The sequence below is a fragment of the Trichogramma pretiosum genome, unplaced genomic scaffold (genome assembly GCF_000599845.2).
Source record: "Trichogramma pretiosum strain Unisexual culture from Peru unplaced genomic scaffold, Tpre_2.0 scaffold36, whole genome shotgun sequence".
NCBI classification, from domain to species: Eukaryota; Metazoa; Arthropoda; class Insecta; order Hymenoptera; family Trichogrammatidae; genus Trichogramma; species Trichogramma pretiosum.
Window position 1 is genome coordinate 1,458,446 of NW_019641685.1, and position 26,140 is coordinate 1,484,585.

General features: G+C 39.7%; 8 protein-coding genes across 16 annotated transcripts; 3 read left to right on the top strand and 5 right to left on the bottom strand.

Annotated features, from left to right (window-relative positions):
* Positions 1-408: 408 nt before the first annotated feature.
* Positions 409-1,333, bottom strand: LOC106659791 (probable salivary secreted peptide). The gene has a single exon (XM_014382488.2). It carries the CDS (start codon positions 1,162-1,164, stop codon positions 724-726), a length of 441 nt encoding a protein of 146 aa, XP_014237974.1. The 5' UTR covers positions 1,165-1,333; the 3' UTR covers positions 409-723.
* An 857-nt stretch (positions 1,334-2,190) lies between these two features.
* Positions 2,191-4,938, bottom strand: LOC106659790 (brain acid soluble protein 1-like). 3 transcript variants are annotated; one of them, XM_023461156.1, is made up of 4 exons: positions 4,734-4,938; positions 3,022-3,417; positions 2,836-2,907; positions 2,191-2,758 (listed from the first exon to the last, which is right to left on the bottom strand). In XM_023461156.1, exons 2-4 carry the CDS (start codon positions 3,413-3,415, stop codon positions 2,469-2,471), a joined length of 756 nt encoding a protein of 251 aa, XP_023316924.1. In that variant the 5' UTR covers positions 3,416-3,417; positions 4,734-4,938; the 3' UTR covers positions 2,191-2,468. The 3 variants fall into 3 exon arrangements, with proteins under 3 accessions (XP_023316924.1, XP_014237972.1, XP_014237973.1); XM_014382486.2 differs by having other exon boundaries at positions 2,191-2,761; XM_014382487.2 differs by lacking the exon at positions 4,734-4,938 and adding an exon at positions 4,564-4,680 and having other exon boundaries at positions 2,191-2,761.
* A 2,554-nt stretch (positions 4,939-7,492) lies between these two features.
* Positions 7,493-12,407, top strand: LOC106659787 (splicing factor, suppressor of white-apricot homolog). Of its 6 annotated transcripts, none has more exons than XM_023461175.1 (8): positions 7,906-7,998; positions 8,089-8,484; positions 9,066-9,235; positions 9,313-9,503; positions 9,595-9,817; positions 10,101-10,189; positions 10,261-12,089; positions 12,161-12,407. In XM_023461175.1, exons 3-8 carry the CDS (start codon positions 9,157-9,159, stop codon positions 12,336-12,338), a joined length of 2,589 nt encoding a protein of 862 aa, XP_023316943.1. In that variant the 5' UTR covers positions 7,906-7,998; positions 8,089-8,484; positions 9,066-9,156; the 3' UTR covers positions 12,339-12,407. The 6 variants fall into 6 exon arrangements, with proteins under 6 accessions (XP_014237966.1, XP_014237965.1, XP_023316943.1 ...); XM_023461174.1 differs by having other exon boundaries at positions 8,089-8,422; XM_023461177.1 differs by having other exon boundaries at positions 7,947-7,998; positions 8,330-8,422.
* A 1,709-nt stretch (positions 12,408-14,116) lies between these two features.
* LOC106659805 (inositol oxygenase) lies at positions 14,117-15,831 on the top strand. Its single transcript, XM_014382508.2, has 6 exons — positions 14,117-14,250; positions 14,518-14,701; positions 14,775-14,983; positions 15,046-15,182; positions 15,300-15,530; positions 15,706-15,831. The coding sequence occupies exons 1-6, from the start codon at positions 14,233-14,235 to the stop codon at positions 15,812-15,814; spliced, it is 888 nt and encodes a 295-aa protein (XP_014237994.1). The 5' UTR covers positions 14,117-14,232; the 3' UTR covers positions 15,815-15,831.
* LOC106659806 (non-structural maintenance of chromosomes element 1 homolog) lies at positions 15,722-17,449 on the bottom strand. Of its 2 annotated transcripts, none has more exons than XM_014382509.2 (7): positions 17,242-17,449; positions 16,970-17,114; positions 16,698-16,896; positions 16,504-16,617; positions 16,269-16,392; positions 15,980-16,187; positions 15,722-15,832 (listed from the first exon to the last, which is right to left on the bottom strand). In XM_014382509.2, exons 1-6 carry the CDS (start codon positions 17,339-17,341, stop codon positions 15,985-15,987), a joined length of 885 nt encoding a protein of 294 aa, XP_014237995.1. In that variant the 5' UTR covers positions 17,342-17,449; the 3' UTR covers positions 15,722-15,832; positions 15,980-15,984. The 2 variants fall into 2 exon arrangements, with proteins under 2 accessions (XP_014237995.1, XP_014237997.1); XM_014382511.2 differs by having other exon boundaries at positions 15,755-15,847.
* A 370-nt stretch (positions 17,450-17,819) lies between these two features.
* Positions 17,820-19,214, bottom strand: LOC106659828 (eukaryotic translation initiation factor 3 subunit H-like). Its single transcript, XM_014382542.2, has 2 exons — positions 18,796-19,214; positions 17,820-18,695 (listed from the first exon to the last, which is right to left on the bottom strand). Exons 1-2 carry the CDS (start codon positions 19,065-19,067, stop codon positions 17,945-17,947), a joined length of 1,023 nt encoding a protein of 340 aa, XP_014238028.1. The 5' UTR covers positions 19,068-19,214; the 3' UTR covers positions 17,820-17,944.
* A 795-nt stretch (positions 19,215-20,009) lies between these two features.
* On the top strand, positions 20,010-23,349 carry LOC106659674. Its single transcript, XM_014382351.2, has 3 exons — positions 20,010-20,391; positions 20,763-21,166; positions 21,534-23,349. The coding sequence occupies exons 1-3, from the start codon at positions 20,291-20,293 to the stop codon at positions 22,742-22,744; spliced, it is 1,716 nt and encodes a 571-aa protein (XP_014237837.1). The 5' UTR covers positions 20,010-20,290; the 3' UTR covers positions 22,745-23,349.
* A 52-nt stretch (positions 23,350-23,401) lies between these two features.
* On the bottom strand, positions 23,402-25,825 carry LOC106659897 (regucalcin-like). Its single transcript, XM_014382649.2, has one exon. The coding sequence runs from the start codon at positions 25,450-25,452 to the stop codon at positions 24,427-24,429; it is 1,026 nt and encodes a 341-aa protein (XP_014238135.1). The 5' UTR covers positions 25,453-25,825; the 3' UTR covers positions 23,402-24,426.
* Between the last annotated feature and the right edge of the window lie 315 nt (positions 25,826-26,140).

Below are 26,140 nucleotides of genomic sequence, written 5' to 3' on the forward strand. Positions count from 1 at the left end.
TCGCATTCATTCTTGCCTGTGTTCCAAATGTGTAGATACGTCCATACACAGAGGCATTTTTCCTTGAGTCGAAATTATCGCCTATTTTACTTTGCGCAAAACGACGACTATATAGTTATAGACTCGTACGCATCGAGTTCAATGTTTACCAATATCGAGAGAGCAACAGCAGCAGTAGTTGCGTTGATCACCATATGACACAAATTCAAAGCACGACGGCGTCGTATACACACACACGCACGTACGAATTTATCGGCCTTATTACGTGTATAGTGCCAGGCTTAAAATGTGAGTCATTCGGGCCTCGTGGCCGCGTGCGCATACTCGAGAGTAATACACAAGGACGACAGCGAGAAAAAAAACAAAAGGAGAAGAGAAGAAAAAAACACAAAGATGAAATGCCGCATGTTTGGAAAATATATATCATTGTAAACGAGTATACCTTTTATTCGATCGAGAATATCTACAATACGTATATAAATAATTATATGTATAATAATATTTGTATCACAATAACAATCGACGTTTTATATTTTACAAATCGCGCACAATTACGGAGCTTACAACGTACATTCATACACACACACACGGCCTCGCGACTGCTGCGCGTTAATATATCAGCTTGCGCAAACAACGCGCGTTTTATTAATTTATTCAACTGTAACAACAAAATACTTTTGTGTATCGCGCGCAACATCGACTCGATTATTGTATCGCCGTTCTTCAATGATAATATCTGGACCTGGCGTAGAGCTGGACGAGGAAATTGATGCCGTGGCCGCGCTGGCTCTTGAAGCTGAGGGTGACGTTGTTGTAGCCGGGCCCGCCGCGCACTCGGGTCGCGAACGCCCCGTTGCCGTTGGTCTTCTGGTCCATGGCGCGGATCTGCGTCAAGTAGTAGCCGTTGCTCACGTTGAAGCTCTTCTCCACCTGGATCACCTGCAGAAACTTGGACGGCTTGACGACGCTCTCCTGGTAGATGAGACGGTCGCCCGGCTGGCGCACGCCCATTATCAGATTGTGCGACTGGTTGGCCTTGGCGTAGTAGCCGTTGTTGTTGTTGTTGTTGTAGTTGGAGCTGTAGCTGGAGACGTAGTACGGGGTAGAGTTGGCACAAGCCACAAGGGCGAGCAGGCCGAGAAATAGACACGCTGCTTTCGACATGCTGTGGACTGGCTTGATTTCAAACTTGGTTTATACTGTTATACGAACTGTACTGAGGCAACTTTCGATCGCTTCTGTTTCGACCGGTCGGTGAAGAGTCACATTTATATCGCGAATGCACGAAAGCTTATCGCTATACTCGACTGCCGTGTGTCTGCTGTATAAGAACGACGTCGTCGACATCATCGCGCGTTATCAGCGCGTACAAATATATACACATACATGCACACCTGCGTAATGTTACGCGGGGGGATATACCGCGTTAGTTCGTGTGACGCATCTCTTCTTTTTCTTCGTTGTCAATAAAAAGCAAAGCCAATACGAGAGAGAGTAAATTTAGACATTACCGCATTGTTATATTATCGGAACTTTTTTCGCGTATAATATAACTTTCGTGCGATCGTTGCGTGCGATAAACGAGCCGCGCGAAGATCGGCTGCATCGATAATAACCACCTCCGCGCGAGATCTCGATGAGCCGCGGATGAGATTGTGATCGCGAGAGCCCGAGTGCGTCTCTCCGTATAATCGTTGAGAAAAATCTTCGATGAATTATATCATGTGCACTTGGCGCGTTGACGATGATCGTGTGCCGACGCTTCGCGCCGCGAGGCGAGTGCAGTACTTTTTTTAGCGAGCCGATGAAAAGGTAAAATTATACATGAATGTAATTATGAAATTTAATTTTTTTTAACTTTTGTATCAAGTATTCCTTCAACATATTATTTACTAAATCTTGACAAAAATTACCAAGTCGTCTTACTTCGTTGCTTTACTGTATTTTTCATGAGTTTCAATCATTGCAATAAAATCCACGTGAGTTTAGATAAATAAGTGTTTTTTTTTTTATTACTATTACAACTTTTTTCGCATTATATTTACATTATTTAAATATACAATGCTCAATTTGCTTCAATTTTCAGAAGTATCGTTTTGAATTACGCTTAAGAAGTTTTGACCTAAGATAATTAAATAGAAAACCGACGAAAATCTGTTGCAGGCTCTCATTCATGAATGCACAGCGAGATTCGAAATCAAATAAATACTTTTATTTTAGTAAACAGTACGTTGTATTTAAAAGTACAAAACGTGAGTTCTTTACAGCTATATAATAATTACACATAGTAGACAAATGTATATCATTTACACTTCATGTAATATGAGTAATCAAACGGTTTAAATAAAAATGAAACATTTTTACTATGATTAATAATACAAAAATTATCTTATTGATATTAATCAACGTGGCTTCAATATTGTAAAAAGTAAAATTAAAAAAATTCGAAATTAAAATTTCTTAAACAACTAGTGGCTGCTGTTAGCCGTCTCAGCCTCCTCTTCTTTGTCGCCGTTTGCTTCAGCAGAGGCAGCTTTGCCTTTCTTTCCTTTTTTGGCTGGGGCTTTCGCTGCTGCTTTGCTTTTTTTGGCTGGTTTAGCCTCTGATTCTTCCTTGCCATTTTCAACGGCTTCTTCCTTATCTTCTACTCCGTTCGATTCAGATTCTTCATCAGCTCCCTCCTTAGCCTCTTCTTTGGAATCTGAGTCATTTGCTGGAGCTTCGTTAACTTCTTTCTTCCCTCTACCTTTTTTGGGTGCTGCTGTAAGATTTGAGATTTGAAAATGTTGAATTTAAACTATTTTAAAGGAAAGTTTTATAGTTAATGAAATATACCTTCAGATTTTGCTGCCTTGCCTTTGCCTTTTTTAGTAGGAACTGGTGATGGTTCTTTGTCTTCAGATTTTGCTGCAACATTAAAATACTTATTTATTACAAAAGAAAAGTGAAAATCATTAATTAAGTAATCAAGAATTTAAATTCAACAGTATTGTTTCATATTATCAATTATTTGAAAATTACCATCATCAGACACTTCTTCTTTGTCAGCTTTATCAGCTTTCTTTGCTACTTTTCCTTTGGACTTTTTGGCTGGCTTAGCTTCTTCCACTTCTTCATCCTCCTCCATCTTTTCTGGCTCTTCATCTTCAGCCTCAGCCTTCTTTGACTTTTTGGCAGCAGTCTTTTTCTCTGCATCGGTTTTTTTGGCAGCGCGAGGTTTGGGTGCAGCTTTGACCGGTGCTGGTTCCGGTTCCGGTTTTTTGTTTTTAGCAGCCCTTGGTAACCTGGGTTCTCTGACGACTGCTTCTTCTACTGCTTGCTTCTTGCTCTTTTTGGGAGCAGAAACATCATTATTTTCTGCTGGAGAATCAGCAGCGTCAGTTTCAGTCCTCTTTGCATTTTTGCGTGGAGCCATTTCTGAAATTGTTCAAAGTTGATATTGTTAAATTAAGAATTTTCAATATTTACTGTGTTATTTACATTTCTAAACTAGCCAACTCTTTAGAGACATTCAGAAGACAGCGTAACAAAAAGGAAACAAAATTATTTTAAAATTATTAAATATTTTGCTCAGAAGCTGTAGTGAACTAGAAGCTACGAACCACGAAGTTCAGTAGAAGCTACATAATACGAAGTTCAATGGAAGCTACGAACGCCAAATTTCCCCCAGTCAAACGGGGACGTCTCGCTCGTGCAGAGAGCACAAGTCGGCGCAGTGGTAAAATGCCGGCAATGGTCGTGACGCGCTTCAGGTCGCGAAGTCATGAAGCCGAAAATGCTGCTACTCTCGTGTACACACCTCGGCATCGGACATCTTCGAAAACATACATTAAACGCGCGCGCGACGACTGCGACGACTTTGCGCGCTTTCCCCGAACTATTTATCTAGCCCTTCCCCTTTTTTCAGCATCGCGGCACGGCCGCCTAATCTAACCGTCCGTCCTTGCGTGCGTTCGTTCTGGAGTGCCAGTTTTATATTGTTATAAAGAATATTGCGTCGTTCGAGGTGAGCGCGCGCGGCGGGCACCATGTTTGTTCTTATCGTTAAATTAGCAATTTAATCGTCGAGGCAAAAAGGAGAGAAAGAGAGAAGAAACGACGAGAACCAAGGAGGGAGAGCAAGAGACGAGACGGAGCAAAAAAACGAACGAGACGAGGTAGCAGAGCTCCGGCCGAGATAGGCTCGAATGAAAATTATCACGTAGTCGCAAAAGTCGCGAGACGGGCCTTCTTCCCGCCTTTTTCGCAAATAGGTGCCACGCGACGCGATGCAGAAGGATAACGCTTGATAAGGCAGGCGATTCCGGGAACGCCGGCTGTATCGCACATCTCAACGGCGCAAAAGAAGCTTCGAGCTCGAGGAGAAAAACGCAATGGTGTCGGACGCCGGCAACTGCAACGACGATTCGCGCGCGGGGACACACACACAAGCACACCGAGCATCTTGTCGAGTCCCGCGTGCATGCCGTAGTACACTCGTCGTCGTCGTCTCACAGATAAATCGAAATAATATTTACGAGAAATTCCAAAAAAAAAAAACTGAGAGAAACACAAAGCACTCACCGGTAGCTGTGACGACGAACGATATATAACTAGGTGATAAGCGAGTAAAAGTACGCGACGGCTCTCGTCGGATGTATCGGGCAAAAAAGAGGTCGGCCGCGACGTGAGTGTGTGTGTGTGTGTGTGTGCGGAGTTGGCAGGTGAGAGAGAGAGATAGAAAAAAAAGGTACCTTCGAACTCTTGGCGACTCGTCGTCGGTCTGGCTACTATACTATATGTCACACGCGACTGCTGCTCTCAGAGAGACTGAATGCGAAAAACGCAAATCGCTCGCGGTGGCCACTGCAAGCTACTTTACGATATTCCTTGCGCGGCTTGGCTTGCTTTTGCGTTTGCTGCGCTGCTTGCTGCTGCTGCCGCTTTAGGAATATAGTAGTCACACGCTGCTGCTGCTGCTCTAGTGCGGCCAACGACGACAACGATCTGCTGCTTGCTGCTGCGGCGATGATGCCGGGAAAACGAACGAGTCGAAGAGAGACGGACAGAGAGAGAGAGAGAGAGAAGAACACAGCGGCGTGCGACCGGTGCTGTGCGAGAGAATTGCGAACTTGCCACCCCTACCGGCGAGTGCGCGCGCAACCCCGCCGAGCCAATCGCGAGTGGGCCCGAGGGGCAGAGATCCGGAACGATTGGCCGACAGCCGGAACCGGCTGAGACGCGGCTCGACGACGGAGACCGCGAGCGCAAGCCAAAAGCACGTGCGTCTCGCGACGTCCAAGAGCGACGCTTCTCGCGTTTTTGTTATGATGGAACGCTATGAACTTACTGTACGATGATTTTCGAACGATTTTTTAACGAGGCACAAACGTTAAAACGTTTTGTATTTTATGAATTTTCAAATTCGAAAATCGAAAATTCTTTTTCATGGTGCCTTGAGAAAAAGATTCTTTGGCATTGATATGACTCGTAAGCCATTGCGAATGTATTCTTTTTTTCAAATAGCCGTTTTCATTGGAATGCGCAGATACTTGGCGTTAGAACAATCAATGGCAATTAAACATAGCAAAAGGTCAAATGCTCGTATGCTTTAACACCACCTCATACAGAGGTGTTCGAATGCATAGTTGAGTTATTTGAATTCTCAATATCTAACGTTCTTATGAGTTGTTAAAAGATTCGAGGGCGCACGTTTATGTATACAATACATTTCAATTACGCAAGTCTCATTGTTATATACCACCATGGATTTACAACTCCCCTTTATCAGGGAGCAAGTTCAACTTATTTGGCCAACCAAGGTAACGCCAAAAGATTCTCATGAAATTTAGCAATCTCAAATTGGCTGGAATCCGAAACTTGGATAAATTTTTTGATTTTTTCGTATGTATCGCGGTCGATTCCTTGTATCGAATAATTATAGCATGCCAATGGAAGAAAATCATTTGAATTCGGTTCTGTGGAAGAAGCTGTGTAATTTTAAAGTCAAAGTCATTAAAAACTTAGATTTTATGAGAATGGGCATGAAAAAATATTTTTCTTAAAATTTGAGGAAGATGGTATTTTGACTCAGGCTCCACAGACTGGTATTTTAAGAGAATACAAAGAACCTTACAAATTACAAACAAGTTTGATGAATACATTTTATTTTGTATTTGCAGATATAAATCAGATAAAAACAAACAATAATAATTCAGATGTGGTTTAATACTGATAAATAAATTTGTTACTCAGGATGAGGAAAACGTTTGTTGTTTAATCATACTGGTGACTCAATGTCCTTAGGTAAGTGATTATACCTGCAGAGTTTGAATGGTAAAAATGTTAATTATCTAACCTTAATCATTTTAGATAATTCTGTTCCAACAAATATCTATTCAAAGTATGAGGGGGACAAAAATGCATCTCCAATGCTAGGACACTATAGATTCTTGCTAGAATCTTTTAATAAAGATTTAAATATGTAAAATATTCATTATGATCATTTGATAGTAAAGTTTATCTTTGAAAGTCATGGACTGTCTAATATTAAAATTTTTTAAATATTTTTTAGGAATAGAATTTCCTGTAGATGATAATGATAGAGTCACTGGTAAACTAGTTTTGGTATTTTTGCTTCAGACAGCTTATTCAATGACTTGCAGTTTTTGCAGGTCCAGTAAGATTATCAATTAATATACCATTAAGATCTCTTCTAATTATGAATGATGAAGCACTGAGAGATTCTTTAACTTTTTGTATTGCTAAATACTTACCTAATGAGCCAGAAAGTCATGGCCCTAAGACAAAGAAAAAGTATGTGTGATCTATCACTATATTTTTCATGATGAAAAGGAACTACAAATATCATTTACAAGTGTTTTAAATATTGTTATCAAAAAAATTGATCACCTATATAGTAATTGGTAGGCCATTTAAAATAAAAATTGAATGATTCAATAAGATATCTCGATTTTTATAATTTTAAGCTGGTTTGAAAAAGAATACACACAATTAAGAATCATAAGACTGCATGTTTTTTGAATTTGTGACATTTTGTACTGTTTATTTTCTTTTCAACAATACTAGTTTGACGTTAAATAGAGAATGTGAATTTATTGTAGTTCAAGTAATCTTTTTAATGTCAACAAAAATATTCAGCTGAGTATTTTTGGTAAAATTAAAATTATACTGTTTTTGTTAATATACATCATAATTCAATGTCTAAATTAGTGATTTCGTTTCCGGAATTTCTTCGTCTATACGAGTAAAGTTTTTCTCGATAAATTTTGGTATTGGTTCTAGATTATCTGTTCTAGAGTATCTGGCGGCTAACATTTTTCTTGGAACATATATCAGGAATATTTTTAAAAATTTCGTACGATTCATTAGTTCATCAATAGTATTGTATCTGTTGTAATCATAGTTTTTACAACGATATTTTGTATCGCTCCCGCATACAGTAGTACAAACTCGCGCCACGAAATGCATCTGGCGACACCGTCAATTACCCATCTCCTCGAGGCTCGAATGGTTTGACTCTGAAAAGTGAAATAGTCGGTCTGTATAATGTGTTGCATGTATAGAGATCGAAACTCGTAGCTGGAGTTGTCTGGCGTCAAAAGTTTTACAGCCGCAGTGCCTAATTCACAGCTGTCAACGTGCACCAGATACCTTTAAATCTCGTCGAATTTCTTGTACAGAAGTCACGAGAATCGAGCAAACAAAAAAAAGAAAAATTTACGCGGCTCGTTGTACTTAACCTTAACGTCGGGAAGCTCGAACGCACCCGCTGAACATCGTCTGCTTGACCCATGAACAAGAAATGGCGTCGAGCATGCACCGCTGGACATCGGAATCCGGGATCTTACGGAAAAACCGAGGAGATGAAGAGCCCATGGAATTGTTAGTCTTTGGTTACAGCTGTAAACTCTTCCGCGACGATGAGCGAGCTAAATCCATTGATCAGGGCAAGCACCTTATCCCTTGGATGGGCGATAACTCGCTTAAGATTGATAGGTATGTTGATTCGACTTGAATCCCACGAGCACCTCATTGTAAACAATTATTGTAACTTGTAACCTGAATTATCTCGGCCCACGCCTATAGTTTCACCCATAATGTTTGTAATGCGTCTCTTCTCATGGGCATAAACTCAGACTGAAAGAGTTCACGTACCTGTTTTTTTCACCTCTTTGAGTTGTCAATTACTCATCTGGCTCGCTCAGTACTCGGTGTCATTTAACGCTGATTAGAACTCCTTACGTCGATACGTGCATTGCTGCACGAGTAAAAGAAATCTAGAAGACTGTTTCGCAGGTGTAATCAGCAGGCCCAGTTGGCTTTTCAGATATTCTACTGCTTGTCCAAAGTCAAATTGATTGCAGCGAATTCTAACAAACTGGCTGAGAAAAAGATGATTTCAATTGGAGTCAGCTGCAAGGTGAGACTCAGCATAGACAGAGAGGTCATAAGCCAGTGGTTATTTAATGATTCTACTGGCTGGTATGTATTAGAATTTTAGAATTATTCAACTCTGAGTTGATGATACTAAAATCTATGATTATGCTATTTACATTAGTTTAATCTTTATCACTGCGGCCATCAACAATCTTTCAATTATAACACAAATAAACCTATAAATTAGGAATATTATTATTTTATTTACAAAAATTTTGAATTTGTAGTTTTAAGATTAAAGTAGTGGATTTAGCACAATTGCATACATGATCAAAACTTTTACTGTTAACATTTTTAATTATTTTAAAAACATTGAAACTATTTATCTTTTTAATCATAAATGCAGAGTTGAAAAAAGAATTATACAAATAAAGTGTGATACAATAGCTAATTTTTTACATTATATAAATTTGGAATTTTAAAATTTAATAAATTATCATAAAATTTTTAACTAATTTGTTTCAGTGTTTTTAGTTAAAAAAAATTCATAAGGGAATTTCATTCTTCATAAAACATATCTTACTCAACATTTTTTAATTTTCAGATGCAGGAGTTGAATTTATATATAATATTTAATAATTGTTACCTCTGAAAAATATTATAATTGTTTTTTCTTATGTCCTTAGATACGATGGAAGAGGTGCTTTGGGAGATCTTCGCTCTCATGAGCCTCCACCTGGTGGATTCGATTATCGTACCATTCTAACTGAGGATGAAATGCGGATTGAGCAAACTTGTGATGAGGAGCGTTACAGATCTTTGTACAATAATGATGCTGAAGAAGCTTTGAAGCATGGTAATATTAATACATTGTCCTATATTTTTAGAACTCATTGAATAGAAAATAATTAATGCATTTTTTTTGGATATTAGAGGAAGAAATAAAAAGGTTACACCAAGCTCTTGGCTCAGATGGATCTTATAATCAAGTAGGATTCAATTACGATAATGAAAAGAAAATTGAAGAAGATTCTCAAAGTCCTAAGCAGTCAGAAGGGTCTACGGATGACGACGAGCCTTATGTGCCTATTCCAGAACTAGAGTTACCTGAAAACATAAAATTGGTGAGTGATCTAAAACAAATTTCTAAACTTGAATTAATTCTTTAAAAAAATTTTTTCTTAAAATATACATTAATTAAAATATCTCTCGCAGCCGGAAACTCAGAAACTCAATGCCATTATTGTAAAAACGGCACTCTTCATAAGCAAACAAGGAAATCAAATGGAAATTCTTATCAAAGCTAAACAAGCCAATAATCCACAATTCTCTTTTCTATCTATTGATGGGGAATTGCAACCTTACTACAAACTTGTATTAGAGGCTATAAGGTCGGGCAAATATGATCCAGAAAAACAGCCTGAACCAGAAGAACCTGGTATGTATATATTTTAACTAATAGAATAATAAGTTATAAATTCTTTTCTCTCATATACATTATCTAATGAAAAAACAAGTTACGATTATCTTCATGACTTGTTGTCAAAATGAAGTAGCTCAGTTTAAAACTGGAAAATCTTATCTGCAGCTCCTTTGATTCTGCTTATTTTTAATTAACTGTAAGTACGAATTTTAAAAAATTAAGGACCCATTTAATACTTGATTTGATAAATATTCAATGTATTTCGGAATTTTTTTTAATTCTCTTCATTTATCTACAGAAAAAAAAGATTCAGAATCAGAAGATGATGATGATGACAATGATACATATCTTCATCCAAGTTTAGCATCATCTCTCAAAGTTGAAGCTGTAAGTAAAATAACAAGATTTCTACTTTTAGTTAATTCATAAAGAATAATAATATGATTGATGTTTTTTAGGCACCAAGCATACCCAGTATTAATTACAAACCATCGAAAGATTGTGCATACTCAATGTTGGTCAATAAAATCACTGGAAAACCTCCTCCTGTTAATAGGGTTTCGTCGCCCTCTCAACCACAACCTCAGCCACCTCAAGGCGAGGTCATCCCACCGCCTCCAATGCCTCCATATGGTTATTATGGAATGCCGAATTACGCACCTTATCCTCCACTACCACAGCAGTATACTCATGGCCCAGTGCTTTATGGTGCAAATGGAGCTCCTGCTCCGCCTCTTCCAGTTCCTTTGCCACCAAGCACGACTCCAATTGTTAAACCTCCAGTAATCGCTCAAACACCGCAAAAAGAACCAACGCCGTTGGTACCTTATGGTCCCACGCCCCCGAAACCACTCAATAGGCCTTCTTTCATTGTACCTCCAGCTGATGTACAAATAATTATTGATAAAATGGCTAGTTATGTAGCCAAAAATGGTCGAGACTTTGAAACTATCGTTAAAAACAAAGGCGACCCACGTTTCAATTTTCTAGAGTTATCGCATCAATACTATGGTTATTATGCCCATAAACTTGTTATTTACGAAGGTGGTGCTAATTCTCGAGTACTTACAGATGAAGAATTGTTACAAAAACAAGAAACTCAAGAAGAAAAACAGAAAAAGCTCGAAGAAATACACAAAAAACAAAAGCGCATGGAAGAAGTTCAAAAAAGAATTAAAATGATTCAAGAAAAGAAGAAGAGTGATAATGGTTCCGAAGAAAGTACTGAAAAGCAAATAATGCCTGTTTCATTTTCTATCAAAAAGCCTAAGGAAGGTGATACTAGTGTAATTGAAAAACGAAATGCTCTTCCAGTCGAAGAAAGCGACGAAGAAGTAACTGACGAGAAAAAACACACGCGTTCTAAATCTACTTCACCTACTTCTACTACAAATAATATTAACAATAAAAGGATTGAGAAAGACTTATCAAAGCGCCCAGAAAAAGAGTTGTCAAAACGCTCAGAAAAAGAATCATCAAAACGCTCAGAAAAAGAGTTATCAAAACGCCCAGAAAAAGAGCATCGAGATAGTCGATCTTCTCGAAACCCAATTGACACTCGATCTTCGAATGACTCCAGAGAAACTAAACTTTCAAAATCTTCTAAAACTTACAATACTATCAAGTGCCAGGATGTAAAACAGACTAAAGATGTGATATCTGTAAAAGAATCCAAACCTCACCAAGAAAAAAGTAAAATTCCTAAAGACTCGAGTGTGCAACCTATAACGCAAATTGTGGACGGAGATTTTGTTGATCTGACTAATGACAGTGCAGAGGAGAGTAAGAAGGAATCGTCTGATAAGCAATTGGACGACAAAAATAAACAGAGATTATTGATGGTAGCTCGAAAGAAACTAGCCGCTGAACGTGAAAAACAATTACAATTAGAAAGACGGAAAAAAGCTTCTGCATTCCTGAATCAAATTAAAGCAAAAAAAATTGATGTCAAGCCAGATAATGAAGCAGCCAAACCATTGCCCAAACCAAGTATTCCTAAGCCAGAGCCTGCAGTAGTGCCAGTTGTTACCAGTGCTGATGCTGATCTTGAGGAGCTCAGACAGACTGCCACTTCGCTTATATCAAAAATACGCGAAGTAACCGAGAGGGCAAGGAAACGCTCAATTAGTTCCAGCAGTAGTTCTAGCAGCAGCTCAAGCAGTACCAGCAGTAGTAGCAGCAGCAGTACTAGTACCAGCAGTAGTCATAAGCGAAGTCGCAGTAGCAGTCATTCAGATAAACACAAAAGTCATAAGAAATACGACAAAAGAAAACCATCACACAAAAGGTAAATTTTCATAAACTTGTTTCGTCATTATTTTTGAATTGAGTTTAACATTCATTGAACGATTATTTCAGCAGACACAGAGAAACCAACAGTAGTTCTCATTCTCACTCTCACAAAAGTCGAAAAAGCAAAAAATCCACGTCCAGCAGTAAGCACCGATCGCGGTCCAGGAGTCCGCATAAGCAACACTCATCTCGACGTCATAAGCGAAGCAAACGCAATGACTCGTCTGAAGCAAGTTCATCGTAATGTTATTTGTTCGTGTAAATAAACGAAACTGTAAAATAGTTGTAAATTATCGTTTTTCTGAGAATTTTATATTGCAAAAATGTAATTAAGAATATTTGAATATATTAATAATAACGTTTCAAATTAAAAAATTTGAAAATATTAGTTTCCTGTTATTTTTCCCAATCAATAAAATTTGTCCAAGACAAACTCTGAAATATTAAACTTCTTTTAAAAAACTAGTTAGACTTTGCATCAACTGTTTTTACGCGAATATAAATTATTACAAAAAATAAATTTTCATTAAGTTGAAGAAGTTGATACATCTCAGCATTTTTTTGTTAACTTGTAACTACTGTAATGTAAAGTATAATGAAATTTTAGTTACTATGTTTGCATTGATTTTAAAATGACGTATAAACCATACGAAATTATTAGAAATTATACGGTTTAACTTATCTTGTTCATAATTTGTATTTTATTGTCAATAATACATGTAAACCAACACACGTGCTTTCGGAATCACCATGATTCATGCTGACAGTGAAAAACTCCAAGTGATTTTTTAGAGTTACATGGCTCTTTCGTAATTGATTCTCGAAGGGACCAAGAAAAAAAGGTGATAATTTAAATTATGCTAAACTTTTTTCACAAGTAGGCAATAAGTGAAAACTTGAACTGATTATTCGTCGGTGTAACAATTATCAACTTAAAATTATTTAAATTATTTGATTTTAATAGAACATGATTTTAATGCTACATTTCTAATTAATCATAAATCGACGCACCAAAACAGCCGATAAGTGATTGTCGATAGGAAAGCGACATTTACGTCATGGTGAAACATGACGATGCACTTAGTGAAGGAAAGCTTCTACTTGTTTTTTTTTATTTTCAACTATCGAGTAAACCAGCTTAGTCTCACTTTTTTCCGCTAATTGAAAAAATCGAATTTCTTCAATACATATCGAGCAAATTATTCTTTCGAACTTGTACATAAACAACCATAATTATTGATGTGGTAATCGTCGATTTATGAACTGTTTCACTATTTTCGGAAGATAAAATTGTTTCCTTGTTGCTCCTCTCGTTTCAAGAATTATATGCATGCAAAATCGATGCATTAGAATCGTAAAGATGAAGACGCGAAAAAAAAAAGTTCAAAAGCTCGCTGTGTGCGGGTGACAGATCGAGTGGAAAAATTCCCTCTGAACATGTCACGAGTTTTCGCTACTATTATACACATAAATGAGTCTCTGTTCTGACCTTAGCGAATTTCGGTATCGCATCTAAATAGCCTCGTTCATCGCGGTCACGTGCCAAATTATTTTTTATCATCCTCCTATTCAAGGGCAAGCATTGAGTTGCATCATTTCTTTGACAAGCTCGTCTCGATCGCGCTACACGTACACAAAAGCGAACATTAGATTTCAATGAAAATTAATACCATTATCGATCGTTTCCAAATTTTAATCGAGATTTCCATCGCCATCGTCAAAAATTGAACTTGAAAATGAATGTCTTGAAAAACAGTAATCAAAGTGATGTAACTAACTCGCGCGCACGGCGGTAAATAAATACGCGCAACGAGCGATGAATGGAGAGATCAAAGAATTTTTTTTTGAATCATCCTAATCGCGATACAGAGGGGCATCTGTGCTGCTGCACGCGATGATATACCGATACGATCTTTTCAATCGCGCTCGTAATAAAACACACGTACGCACACACACACACACAGAGTCGAATGTATATATAAATCGATCGGGGGTTGCGATGCGATAAATCGGCGGCTCGCGCGCGCCTTTATAAACTTGTCTCGCTGACTTTTGAACTTGCAGTTTGTCAAAGTATTTCGCACTAGTGAGTTGTGTCGGTCGTACAGCATCGTACAGCAAAAGAGAGAATCATCATCATGGCAACTAAAGTGGCCGTAAGTCGAGCACCGACGTATATCGCGAGAGAAACCGATTTCGTCGTCGTCGTATTCCGGCACGCGTGCGTCGAGTCGCGCGTCTTATCGTTTGTTTATTAGAATCATACTATTGTGCAAAAAGCGTGTGCGAGCGCTCGAATCACGCGATGAGGGGTACTTTTCCTCGATCGGTTTGAGAGTCTCTCGAGTTTCCTTAATTAAATTTATTTATAATATCAATATCACGATCTAAAATTAGAAACGTTATTCTTCTTCGATGTCCAGCAATCGTCGGTGAGCCATACGATTTTCGATCCATCGGAAAAGCTTCGACCCGAGAGCGTGTACAATGGAAAGTTGGAGAGCCAGTTCCGCGATTATACCGAGGATTCGGACGATCCGATCAAGGAGAGGGTTCGCAAGACCTACTTGAACATGCACACCCATCAAACCGTCGATTTCGTCAAATGTAAGTACGAAAGATCTCGATCGCGCTCTTCTGAATTCTGTTGATGTCTTCTTGACTTCATGCGCAATTTCAGCTCGAATGGAAAAATGGTTGAAATTCGACAAGTGTAAAATGACCGTGAAGGAAGCTTTAATCAAACTAAATGAATTGGTCGACGAGAGCGATCCGGATTCGGATCTGCCGAACATCGTTCACGCGTTTCAAACGGCGGAAAAAATCAGAGCCGATCATCCGAACGACGACTGGTTTCATCTCACTGGACTGATTCACGACCTGGGCAAGGTACATATCATTGCGATTTTCAGATTGTACGATGAACTTAGAATTTTTCCTGTCTCGTTCAGATAATGGCTTTCTACGGCGAGCCTCAGTGGGCGGTAGTCGGTGACACCTTTCCAGTTGGCTGCGCCTGGGCTGATTCCATCGTTTACAGAGAAACGAGTTTCGAAAACAATCCCGACGGAGCTAATCCAAAATACAAGTAAGTTGCATACTTATTCAGGTTTAGAAAAATATACTTTATTATATTTTTATAATACAAATATAACTCTAAACTATGTAACAACATAACTAACTATAATATTATTAATGTTTTTAGTACAAAATATGGAATGTACAAACCAAAGTGCGGTCTTAGCAATTTGCTCATGTCTTGGGGACACGATGAATATCTTTATCATGTTTTAAAGCACAATAAATCTACTTTACCGAAGGAAGGATTAGCTATGATACGTTATCACTCATTTTATCCATGGCACGCAGGGCATGACTATATGCATTTTTGTACAGATCACGATCTGGATATGTTGAATTGGATTTTAAAGTTTAAGTAAGTAAATCACAATTTTCAATTTTTAAAATAACATTTGATCATTAAAACTACTTAAATTGTCCGAAATCGATAAAATTAATAAATTTTTTCAAGTCAAGTCAATTTTTCAAGATTCTAATTTTACCTATTAAAAATTAAAAAGTCTTAATTCCATGTTTTTGGTTTGTTACAGTAAATACGACTTATATACAAAAAGTGCTGATATCCCTGATATTGAGAAACTCTGGCCTTATTATGAAAGTCTCATTGAGAAATATATACCTGGTATCCTTGAATGGTGAGAATGTAAGTTCCAAAATCTGGACAAAAACATACTGTATTATTATTTTAATTATTATTTTAATTTGTCAAGAACTTTAAAAATTACGTATGTTTGGTATAGTTAAACTGATATATATGAGTATTTTTTGAATAAAAGTTGTAATAAAAAATATTAAAATTTTTACCTTTTCTAAATTCTTCGACTTCGTTTCGATCGCCTTTTCATCCTTATTTCTGGAGAAGAATCAGATGCTTCTTCCTGAGCTTCTTCAGCAGTATCTTCAGCAACTTGTTCAGGAGCTTCTTCGGGAGCTTCTTCAATTGATCCTTCTGTGACTTCCATCGGTTCATCATCCTCTTGAGATGAATGGGTAGAGGCATTTAAAGCTTCGGCTAAAAAAATAGTCATGAAGTAGATTCATGAAGGTCTTCCAAGAACTTCAAAGAAAGCCTAATATTAATAATTCTAGATACCTGGTACGTCAAATGCCTTCATAGGTTCATTGCAATTAGGACAATTTTGAACTTTTCTGAGGCTCACATATTTTGTCATACAATGATAGTGAATTATTTTTTCACAATTATTACATTTTTGACCCTAAAATTAGAAAATAATTTAGTTATTATTAAGAATTACATTTATGTTTTTGTTTTATGAAATGGATAAAAAAAAGAAAAAAAAACAATTGACATTGAGTTAGTAACCTACATGAAATAGAATATCTTTACACAAAAGACAAGTATAAAAATTGTCTTGATAAGTAGCTTTGAAATAAGGCTGTAGTTCCACTATACTTTTAACTCCCATAAATACAAATCCTTCCTGAAATAATGTTTAGAATAAAATAAGTACTTAAAAATGGACAAAATAGAGATTTTGTAAGTGATTTTTAGGTAACGCACCCTGTAGCATAAATAGCCCATCTTGTACATTTCTTTTAGGAATATATCAGCATCTCGTTTCAGTAACTTTGTGTCTGGTAGATTATCTACAAGATTCAAACAATCGGTACTTGAAACACTGCCATCCTCCGAGCTGATAATTTCAGTAAATATAGCCTTTAAGTATGTATTCTGCGGGTCTTTGAACATTGGTGGAAACCTATGGGAATAATTTTTCAATTGTTTATTTTCATCGCTTGTAATTTGCAGAATGAAATTCGTAATGTTCTTACTTCACTGATGGTTCGAGGGTTGTACTTACAACCATCCAATATTTTTCACCAGATATTTCACACACTCCTCCCTTTATGTCCATCCCCAGTGGATTTAATCTGTCATTGATCTGGCTGCGAATTGTTTTCAAGGAAATCCTTTCAGCTGAAACAATTATAATTTTAATGAGTTTCAAGTAAATTCAGATGAAGCAAGTTGACACTCGATAGTTTTTTACTAATCCAACAAATAAACAAATAAATCGTCGATCAGTACACAATGAAGTACTTACCAAAGATTTGCATGGCAACTGCGGCTGCTTCGCTGTCGAGTACCACACCGGCTTGCATCAGATATTGCAAAAATTTTCTATGCTTATCATCGTAATTCATTTTGATAGGCAAAATTGATATTTAGCAAAGCTAAATTCTTTATCTGGCAACGAATAAAACACGAAACAACAGGCCCTTCGAAGCCCGCGTCTTTTGTCTGAGAGCTTGAAATACCTGGAATCGCACTGCTGCCAACTGCGAATTATGGCCAATTTCACAAAGGTTACAATTGGCATCATTGAAGCGCGAGATTTTTGAATAAATAATTATAATTATTTTTATAATTATTGTTTTTTTTTTATCATCTTTTTTAATGTATGATCTAGAAGCTTATTCAATATAATTAGAAATCAAGTTTAACTCAATTTTATGAAGAATATTATTGAACTTGGTTGATGAAAAAAATTACAATTATTTTTTTTATCTTCAAATTATCCAAATGGTAATATCATTTAGACATTGTAATTAAAAATTAGATATAATATAATCTTAATTACTAATCATTTGAGGATCATTAATAAATTAAGATGTTGAGACATTTAAAGATTCCATTGAAAAATTTATTTCATGATAGTATAGAATTGAACTATTTCAACATACAATTATAAATATTTTATGATTCAGTATTCAATACTCTTTTCATATAAAAAATAAACATATTTTTTATCGCGAAGATTTTGCGTTTTCCTTAGCATTTTGAAGACTTTGAGTTATGTACAATTTAGCTAAGCTTTGAGAGCAGAACTGGGAGATGTGTTGGCTGTATGTATTGATTTGACCAGCAGTAATCATAGGATTGAGTCTGAGTGGCACAGGAATGGGTCTAATTAGCTTGTTGATGTCTTCCTCTGGTAGTGGTGGCTCGTCCTTAGCAGCACGAGCAGCATTTTCTTGAGCTCTCTTTTGCAATAATCTGTTTTTGTCCTGTTGTTGACGGATCACCAGATTCTGGTAACGGTTGAATTTAATGGCTTCCTGGTTCAACTCATCGACTCTATCCATCATACAGCGCAATTGGTTTTCCAACACACTGGCGGTTCCCAAATCCAAATACTTGGTGCCCTGTTCCTCGGGAACCATCTCATCGAGCTCGGCGATGGCAATATTTGTCAGAGGGCTATTTTTCACAACAATTGGCAGTTCGACAAACAGGTTCTCGTAACCAATTTTCAAGTTCTTCAGAGCCTCCGGTGTGAATTCTCCATCTTTGTACATCTGAATGGCTTGTGGAGTCAATCGATATGCTTTGAGGGTCAAGAAACCTCTGGCAGACTTGGCTGTGTCATAAATAATGACAACGGACTCCTCGATGGCTGTCTGGTAGTGATACTGGGATTCCAGCAGAGGCAAGCTCAGGAAGTTACCAACGTCAGCGCTCTGATACCATCCAACATGGAAATGATCAACGTTGACCCTGTAAAATTGTCAAACAAGCTTGGTTGTATTATTTTGCCAACGATAAATGAAAACATCAGTGAGAATCAATGAAGTGCAGTGAATGTATATCTACTTACACCCTGAGTCTACGCATCATGCTGAGCTGATAATCCTCCTCGTCGTTGACGTCGTCGTTCTTGCAGAAGGGAAAGCAGTTGGTGATCTCGAGGCAGCCGTTGACGTTGAGCCCCAGCAGGGCGCCCTGGGCCACGTCCATGTTGTTGGAGTTCTCTTCGTGACAGTGCTTGAGCATCTTCATAACCACCAAACCGTCGCACTGGACGTAGTCGATGCGTGCCGACTCCATCTCGGGCACGACTCCTCGGCGTTGCTGATTTCTTCCTGCCATATTTCTTGCAATCTTGGCTAACTAAATAACGGGGTTTCGGTTAATTTGAGTGTACAACAACTTAATGTTTCAATAAAATGCGGCAGGATTGTTGGTTTGCCTGCTTTGCTGACGACGGCCGGTAGACACGAGCTCGGAACGAAATCGTGGAGTTTGTGCCGTGTGGGTGGGGGCAATGAGAGTCAATTCATGCGCGCGATCGACACGGCTCCAATGGCGCGCGAAATTCGAACGGCACGCTAATTGAAATTTCGATCGAAAATCTTTCGCTCGATCGATCCGTAGAATTTAGGTACTTAAAAATTCGAAATTTGATATAACTTGACTTTATTATAATACATTGTACGCGGGGGTGCGTGGGAAGAGATATCCTGTATTATTATAGCTGCGGGCTCGAACGTTGGGGTCAAAGTTCTATATAAGCCTCGAGCTCGACTCGGCATAATATCTACATGTGTGTGTGTGTGTATGTGTGCAGCAGTGTTACATGCACCCCCGCGCACGCGACGCACTGCATATATACACGTTTTTGTGTATATACGTAATATATATACAGCGTAGCACAGCATAGCAGTGCAGCACGACGATGGCGTGCAGTGTTACGCCGCCGAGTGGAGGACTTGATTGATGGGGTGCCGTCGTCGTGTGCTTTGCTGCCTTTGCCCGCGTGGGTGTGTGTGTGTGTCTGTGCGCTCACACTCGAGGGTGGAAATCGCGCGGAGAGGGCATAGGGCACTCTCTGTACACACACAGACAGAGGCAGAGACTTTATGCAGACAGAGAGCGAGAGAGAGAGAGAAGAGGTTGCGCTTGCGCTCGGGGAAAATCCAATTTTCGAAGGGAGGCCGAGCGAAAGAGTGAGAGAGAGAGAGACGTTGACCGCGCGCAGAGAGAGAGAGAGAGACAGAGACAGAGTTCGCACGATGCAGTTTCGTTGCTGCAGTGCAGATCGGGACGTCGTCGGGTCACCGCGAGTGCGTCGCACTCGAGAAAGGGTTTATTATACATAGTTATCACGTGCCGCTACTGCTGCTGCTGCTGCTGAGGGGAGAAAAAAAAAATCAAATAAAAAGTAAATAATACGCGGGGTTGGTGTGCTGCACAGCTCGACCAAAAAAACAAAAAAAATAGAAAGGAAAATCAGGATCGTATACACAGGGACCTACCTACGGTGATGTGCCGCAGGCGATCGTCGTCCACGGCTGCCGCACATCCAGAACGAGATGAGCAAGAAAGGCGGCTACTATTGCGCCTTTAAGAATTGCCGCGGCCTGTCGAGGCGAGACAAGCGCAGCTTCTTTCGCTTTCCCAAAGACCCCGAGAGGTGAGCGACACTACTATACTATATACATATATATATACCTTACTCGCGTAATGTATTGCATGGTACGACACACGAGACGTTATATATCCTCGATTGCTGCCGCGCACCCCCACCGCACATACGACCCCTGCAGTATAGCATACGCTTGTGTACGTAGAGGTACTCCTATATATAATGGTGCATATAAACGCGTTAATGATCAAACTCGAGGCCCGCCGCGCGCCGCCACACTCCAAATACCTCGGCTCTATATAATAGCTCCGGAGCTATAAGCTTAAAGCTCTACGGCATATATACCTGTATGTCTATATGCAAGCTTGGCGCGCACTAAAATGCAATGTAATTATAATTAATTAATTTCGAGTTTGCAGATCCAAGCAGTGGGTCAGAGCCTGCAATCGCAATGACCTGCTGGAGAAGACGCCGATCGAGCTGTTCAACAGCTACCGGGTGTGCGCCAAGCACTTCACCGACTCGATGTTTCTCAACGATCTGCGCAACCGACTGCAGCCCAACTCGGTGCCGACGCACTTCTCCCAGCAGCAGCCAACCGACCAGATACAGCAGCAGCTCGTCGGCAATAATAACGAGACGACCAATAGTCAGCAGCAGCAGCAAATCGTTGTAGCTGGCACGACGGCGGCAACAACTCAGCTCGTTACCTGCAACACCGCCACTGCCAACAATGACTTCGACATCGTGGACGAGGCCCAGATACAGCTGGCCGACTGCAGCCACGACTCCGTCGCCAAGATTCTTAGCAATTGCGTTTTCCGTGAGTTTTCGTTTTCGTTTGTTTTTTTTTTCCCCCTCGATCTCCTATATATGCGATCATTTATTTCGGTTTTAGAAAATTTAAAAATTTTTTTAAAGCCTTTGTCCGAAAACTTCAGAAATTATTGAATTTGAATTGAAAATATTTTAAAGATTTTATATAAGTTTATAAAATTTCATAACAATGATATAATTTTTTTAAAGTTTCATCTAACTAGAAATTTCAACAATTTAAACGCTTTTATGCACTTTTATAAACTTTAATAAATTTTTATGTGTCCAAAATCTGAGCTTTCATTCAAGTTTATAAAAGTTTAAAAAAGCGTTGTTTTTTGTCGGCGATAAAAAAAAACATATGCAATCGACAGAAAAAATCTCGGCCGACGAGTTCTTCAAGGCGACCGGGATCTGCATCAAGGAGCCATCCTCCTCCTCGGAACCCACCAACCACAATATCCGAGCCACGACGAACGACGACTCGACCGCGACGACGGTGGAGGATTATTTACGGAGCAGCAGCGGCAACGGCGACTGCAGCCTGTCCACCGCCGACCACGTGTACAGCTCGACGGCGGCGGCGGCCAATTGCAACGAGCCACAATTGACCAACAACGCGGTGGACAGCAGCAGCAGCTGCTACGGCATCAAGGACATCCTCGTCGATCCGTCCTCGAGCAGCTTCTCCATCGAGGGCCTGAGCTATCAGGATCTGATGGGCTGCTCGTCGCTGCAGCCGCTCTCCTCGCTCATCGCTCCCATCGAGATCTGCGGCAACGGCGACGACGACGACGATCTGCGCGGCTTCTCCATGAGCCGCGTGGTGGGCCTGGACGACGTCGATCGGCTGCCCGACACCATCCTCGAGGGCCAGGAGGACGACGACGAGGAGGTGGACGAGGACTCGTCCTCGGAGCTCAGCAATTCCCTCGAGTCGTTTCAGCCGTCGTTGCAGACGAGCGTCGTGGTCGACGACGTGGATGTCGTAGTCGCCGCGGCCTGCCTCGAGGCAGCGAGCACCGCCTCGTCGTCGTCCTCGAACGCCAGCCAAGGTAACAAATCCACCGGAGAAGCCTGCACCCAAACCAACGCTTATCACCTCTTACCTAGCGATAATAATAAATTAGACAAAGTTAGCCAAACCGAAAACGACGACGATAATGACGATAAGAAGGAGCCGTCATCGCCGAGCTTCCACGAGCCAAGGGGTAGTAGCATCGTTAGCAGCAGGGACAGGGCCAACAAGAGGAAGCTCAAGCGCATACTGCAGGTGAAGCGCTGCGAGATCAAGAGCCTCAAGAGCAAGCTGCTCAAGCAGAATCTGGTCGAGCTCATGGAGCACGTCACCCTCGAGCAGTACAAGTCCCTGACGGAGCGCTTCTTCCCCAAGGAGACCTCGGACTTCATCAAGACCCAGGCCCAGCTGTTCGACCAGGAGAAGATCAGCCAGGACAAGCAGTACTCGCTCGAGTTCAAGAAGCAGTGTCTCGCCCTCTTTCTCACGGGCCCGAGGACCTACAAGAATCTCCAGAAGATCTTCTGCCTGCCCGCCGTGCACGATCTCCAGACGCTTAAATTTTGATATCGATGACTCGAAACTAATTAGGTAATTAATTGGTTCTTTTTTTTTTTGTTTTCTGTTTTTAAGCACGTTTAGTACAGCGCATAACTAATTATGCGAATCATAGACGAGACAGAGAGATATTACACACGATGCTTATATTGGTTGTTTTTTTTAGAGCGTATGCGTACTCATAAAGTATGAATTATAACCAAAAGTTGCATTGATCATTTGCCGTAGCTCGATTCGATACGTACAATATTATATACAAGAAACCTTTCCATTCGATATACACTTATTATACATACTTAATAGTCGTTTTGATTAACGAAGTAGTTTCGTATTACCAATCACACACGTTTTTTGTAGAGCAGAGCAGTTTATCGATAAACGACATTTGCTAATTTTATTACATACAATATATACATAGCTGATTGTAACGAGCATATAATTGATATAACGAGACCGTTTGTTAGTTGAAGATTTCGAGAAAAAATAATACGTATTACGTAAAAAAATCGATATATTGCGTAGGTTCATAAGCCATTTAAGCTGTGATTTGTTCTTTTTAAGCATATTATATATTATAAATATATACAATTATTAAAAAAAAAAGGTAATTATTAAATGACGAAAACGAAAAAAAGTCTATATATACTGCGTATTGCAATTTTTTGATATTTTTACATCTTTACAGGCTTTGTAATAATTTTAGAATATTTAATGATACATGAATAATTAAATAACTAGATGATAGCTATTGTAGATAGAAGAGAATTCGTTTTTTAGATAAAACTTTTTACATTTTTATAGTCAAGGCATATTATTATATATCATATTATATAATGAATTATTAAAAAAAAAAAAAATAATTACGAACTGTAGAAGAGAACGTAATGCAAGATTAATTAATTAATTATATATACAATATTAGCTGAAATTTTATGCATTTTTCCATATCATCTGCGAACGTAGAAGAGAACCGAGCACAAAGTATTTACAGTATTTAAATAAAAATAAACAGTATACATACTTTGTAAATTCTTATAAATATATTATTACAAATATAATATATTTAAGCACGCAATAAATTTTATACTTTAAAGAGCAAGTGCGTTTTACTGTCTTTCATATCAACTCCTTTATTATTATTATTTTTAAAACTCCGAAATGACACAGATATCGATGCGGACGAACACGTGTTTTTTTTTTGCTCGTGTCCTTCCAATTTATCTTCTTACATATTACATGCGCAAGTGGTACGAACTCGAACAAGCGGGGAGAATTTTATTTCTTCAACTAATTCATACACGCGGCGAATATAGGCACTCGAAAACTGTGTGTGTGTGTGTGTGTGTGTGTAACATGCGATGCGGCGAATCAACCCCCCCGCGTGTAGTTGGCAAGATGTTACTACTCCTCCGCTACTTTTTTTTTTTTACGAGCGCGATCGTTTTTTTTTTTTTTTCGTAAGTGTGTGTAACGTAAACCTCTTGTAAGAAAAAATTTGCTCGAGCTCGTTTTAAATTATGTAGCGAATAATGGCTCTGGATAAGTGCCAAAAAACATCGCGTCCGTCCGCGCGGTAAGACTGCTCGACTTTTACGATTTACTCGTACTTATACTGTATCGATTCGGAAAGGGCCTACTTGTTTCAAGAATGTGAACTAAAGCCAATCGCATTCGTTCGTTGCTCACTGAATCTAATTTAAAGAAAAATCACTGGCGACACGTCCGCGCACACCGAGTCCCGTGATCGCGTAGACGCTCCCGGAATCGGGCTTCTCCAGCAGCTGTGCCTCGGTCAGATCCTCGCGAGCCGTCGTCACGTAGAGGACGTCGAGGTGGGGCCCGCCGAAGGCTACGCTCGTCACCTGGGGCACGGGCAGGTCGATCTTTCGCAGCAGCTTCTTGGCACGCGGATCCACGTTTAGCACGCAGCCACCGCCGAACACGGCGATCCAGAGATTGCCCTCGTCGTCGATGGTCATGCCGTCGGGCATACCCTCGATCCCGGCTACCTTGAGGTCGATGATTACCCGTTTTTTGTCGGCCGCCTGGAGCCGACCGGTGGCCAGTCGATAGTCCAGCGCCCAGACCTGATAGCTCGCCGAGTCGATGTAGTAGAGGACGTTGCCGCGGGCGTTCCAGGCCAGGCCGTTGCTTATCGTCACCGGCGACAACAATCGTTCCACCTGCAGTCTGCGGCCGCCGATTTTATAGAGGGCCCCGCGATTCGGCTCGACGCTGCCCTCGGCCGATTTCAGGGCCATCGTGCCGAGCAGCAGTCGACCCCGAGGATCGCACTTGGCGTCGTTGATTCTCTGACGCGCGGGATCGGCGTCGCGATCCACTAGTGAAGCCACGACCTCGTAGCTGGGCTCCGTGACGTCCTCCCGGCCGTCCCAATCCAGCAGGACGACGTCCAGACCACGACCGACGATCAGTTGGCTTCTCCTGCCTTGGACGGGAATCACGAAGCTGATGAGTTGGTCGCCCGGGAAGGTGACCCGATTCACTCGTCCCGTCAGCGGATCGAGCCGGAGAATCTGTTTGCCCAGTATATTGACGTAGTACAGGGATTGGCTTTTGTAATCCCAGTGCGGGCCCTCGGCGAGCTCGACGGCGGCTGTCACTTTTCTGATAGAGACTTGACCGTCGACGCGACGACTAATCGACGCTACGAGGATGAGTACTTTTAAGAATATTGATAAACTGTACTTGCACATGATTGAAACGATAATGTAATTCGCTTCTCGCTCGATACTCTCTCCGAATAAAGGTAATTCGCACTTTTATATACGTTTTATAACGCCCTGTTTTTTGGGAAAGAAGAAGAAAAAAGTCGTCTCTGTTTTTTACAGCTCTGCGACCGATCTGGCAAAATTTTGAGTTGACTCGAGATAAATACAATGTTTGTTGGCCGCGATATGCAAAGCGTTAAAAAAAAAAAGAGTTTGAAGAGTTAATAAATTAGAGAGCGGATGACATTGTTCTTTATTTATGCAGACCAACTGGAGGATAGTCACGAAACGGGAACGCGTTGATGATAATTTTATTTTTTTTCCTTGTCAGCAAGAAAACTATAAAAATAAAAGTGGAAAGAATAGCCACGATAGATCTCTTTTGAGTAATTTTGAATAGAACTAAAAAAAAAAAAAAGAAAGAAAAACGTAAACGATATGATAACTTTCTTTGCCTTATGGACAGTTTAATTTTACGTCGTTATTAAGAACGAACAGCATTTGGTGAAAACGTTTTTAGTTAATATTATTCGTCAAAATATTCATATTTCCGTCAGTAATTATATTTAACGAAACATTTCTTTTACGGGCAATAAAATTAATAAAACAGTGCTTAATAATGTTTTGTTATATTCCGTAAATATCAAAATTGTACAAAATAATATTGACAATT

Excerpts from the sequence above, each read along its gene's own strand:
- LOC106659791 (XM_014382488.2), bottom strand. The coding sequence starts at position 1,164 with ATGTCGAAAGCAGCGTGTCTATTTCTCGGCCTGCTCGCCCTTGTGGCT.
- LOC106659790 (XM_014382486.2), bottom strand. The coding sequence starts at position 3,415 with ATGGCTCCACGCAAAAATGCAAAGAGGACTGAAACTGACGCTGCTGAT. Across the intron at positions 2,908-3,021 it reads AGAAGAAGTGTCTGATGATG|CAAAATCTGAAGACAAAGAA; the intron begins GTAATTTTCAAA and ends TTAATGTTGCAG. Across the intron at positions 2,762-2,835 it reads CAAGGCAGCAAAATCTGAAG|CAGCACCCAAAAAAGGTAGA; the intron begins GTATATTTCATT and ends CAAATCTTACAG.
- LOC106659787 (XM_014382479.2), top strand. The coding sequence starts at position 7,805 with ATGGCGTCGAGCATGCACCGCTGGACATCGGAATCCGGGATCTTACGG. Across the intron at positions 9,236-9,312 it reads TGAAGAAGCTTTGAAGCATG|AGGAAGAAATAAAAAGGTTA; the intron begins GTAATATTAATA and ends TTTGGATATTAG. Across the intron at positions 9,504-9,594 it reads TACCTGAAAACATAAAATTG|CCGGAAACTCAGAAACTCAA; the intron begins GTGAGTGATCTA and ends TATCTCTCGCAG.
- LOC106659805 (XM_014382508.2), top strand. Across the intron at positions 14,702-14,774 it reads AACCGTCGATTTCGTCAAAT|CTCGAATGGAAAAATGGTTG; the intron begins GTAAGTACGAAA and ends GCGCAATTTCAG. Across the intron at positions 15,183-15,299 it reads GGAGCTAATCCAAAATACAA|TACAAAATATGGAATGTACA; the intron begins GTAAGTTGCATA and ends TAATGTTTTTAG.
- LOC106659806 (XM_014382509.2), bottom strand. The coding sequence starts at position 17,341 with ATGAATTACGATGATAAGCATAGAAAATTTTTGCAATATCTGATGCAA. Across the intron at positions 16,897-16,969 it reads ACCCTCGAACCATCAGTGAA|GTTTCCACCAATGTTCAAAG; the intron begins GTAAGAACATTA and ends TTATTCCCATAG. Across the intron at positions 16,618-16,697 it reads TGGGCTATTTATGCTACAGG|GAAGGATTTGTATTTATGGG; the intron begins GTGCGTTACCTA and ends ACATTATTTCAG.
- LOC106659828 (XM_014382542.2), bottom strand. The coding sequence starts at position 19,067 with ATGGCAGGAAGAAATCAGCAACGCCGAGGAGTCGTGCCCGAGATGGAG. Across the intron at positions 18,696-18,795 it reads ATGATGCGTAGACTCAGGGT|GGTCAACGTTGATCATTTCC; the intron begins GTAAGTAGATAT and ends ACAATTTTACAG.
- LOC106659674 (XM_014382351.2), top strand. The coding sequence starts at position 20,291 with ATGAGCAAGAAAGGCGGCTACTATTGCGCCTTTAAGAATTGCCGCGGC. Across the intron at positions 20,392-20,762 it reads TTTCCCAAAGACCCCGAGAG|ATCCAAGCAGTGGGTCAGAG; the intron begins GTGAGCGACACT and ends TCGAGTTTGCAG. Across the intron at positions 21,167-21,533 it reads TCTTAGCAATTGCGTTTTCC|AAAAAATCTCGGCCGACGAG; the intron begins GTGAGTTTTCGT and ends TGCAATCGACAG.
- LOC106659897 (XM_014382649.2), bottom strand. The coding sequence starts at position 25,452 with ATGTGCAAGTACAGTTTATCAATATTCTTAAAAGTACTCATCCTCGTA.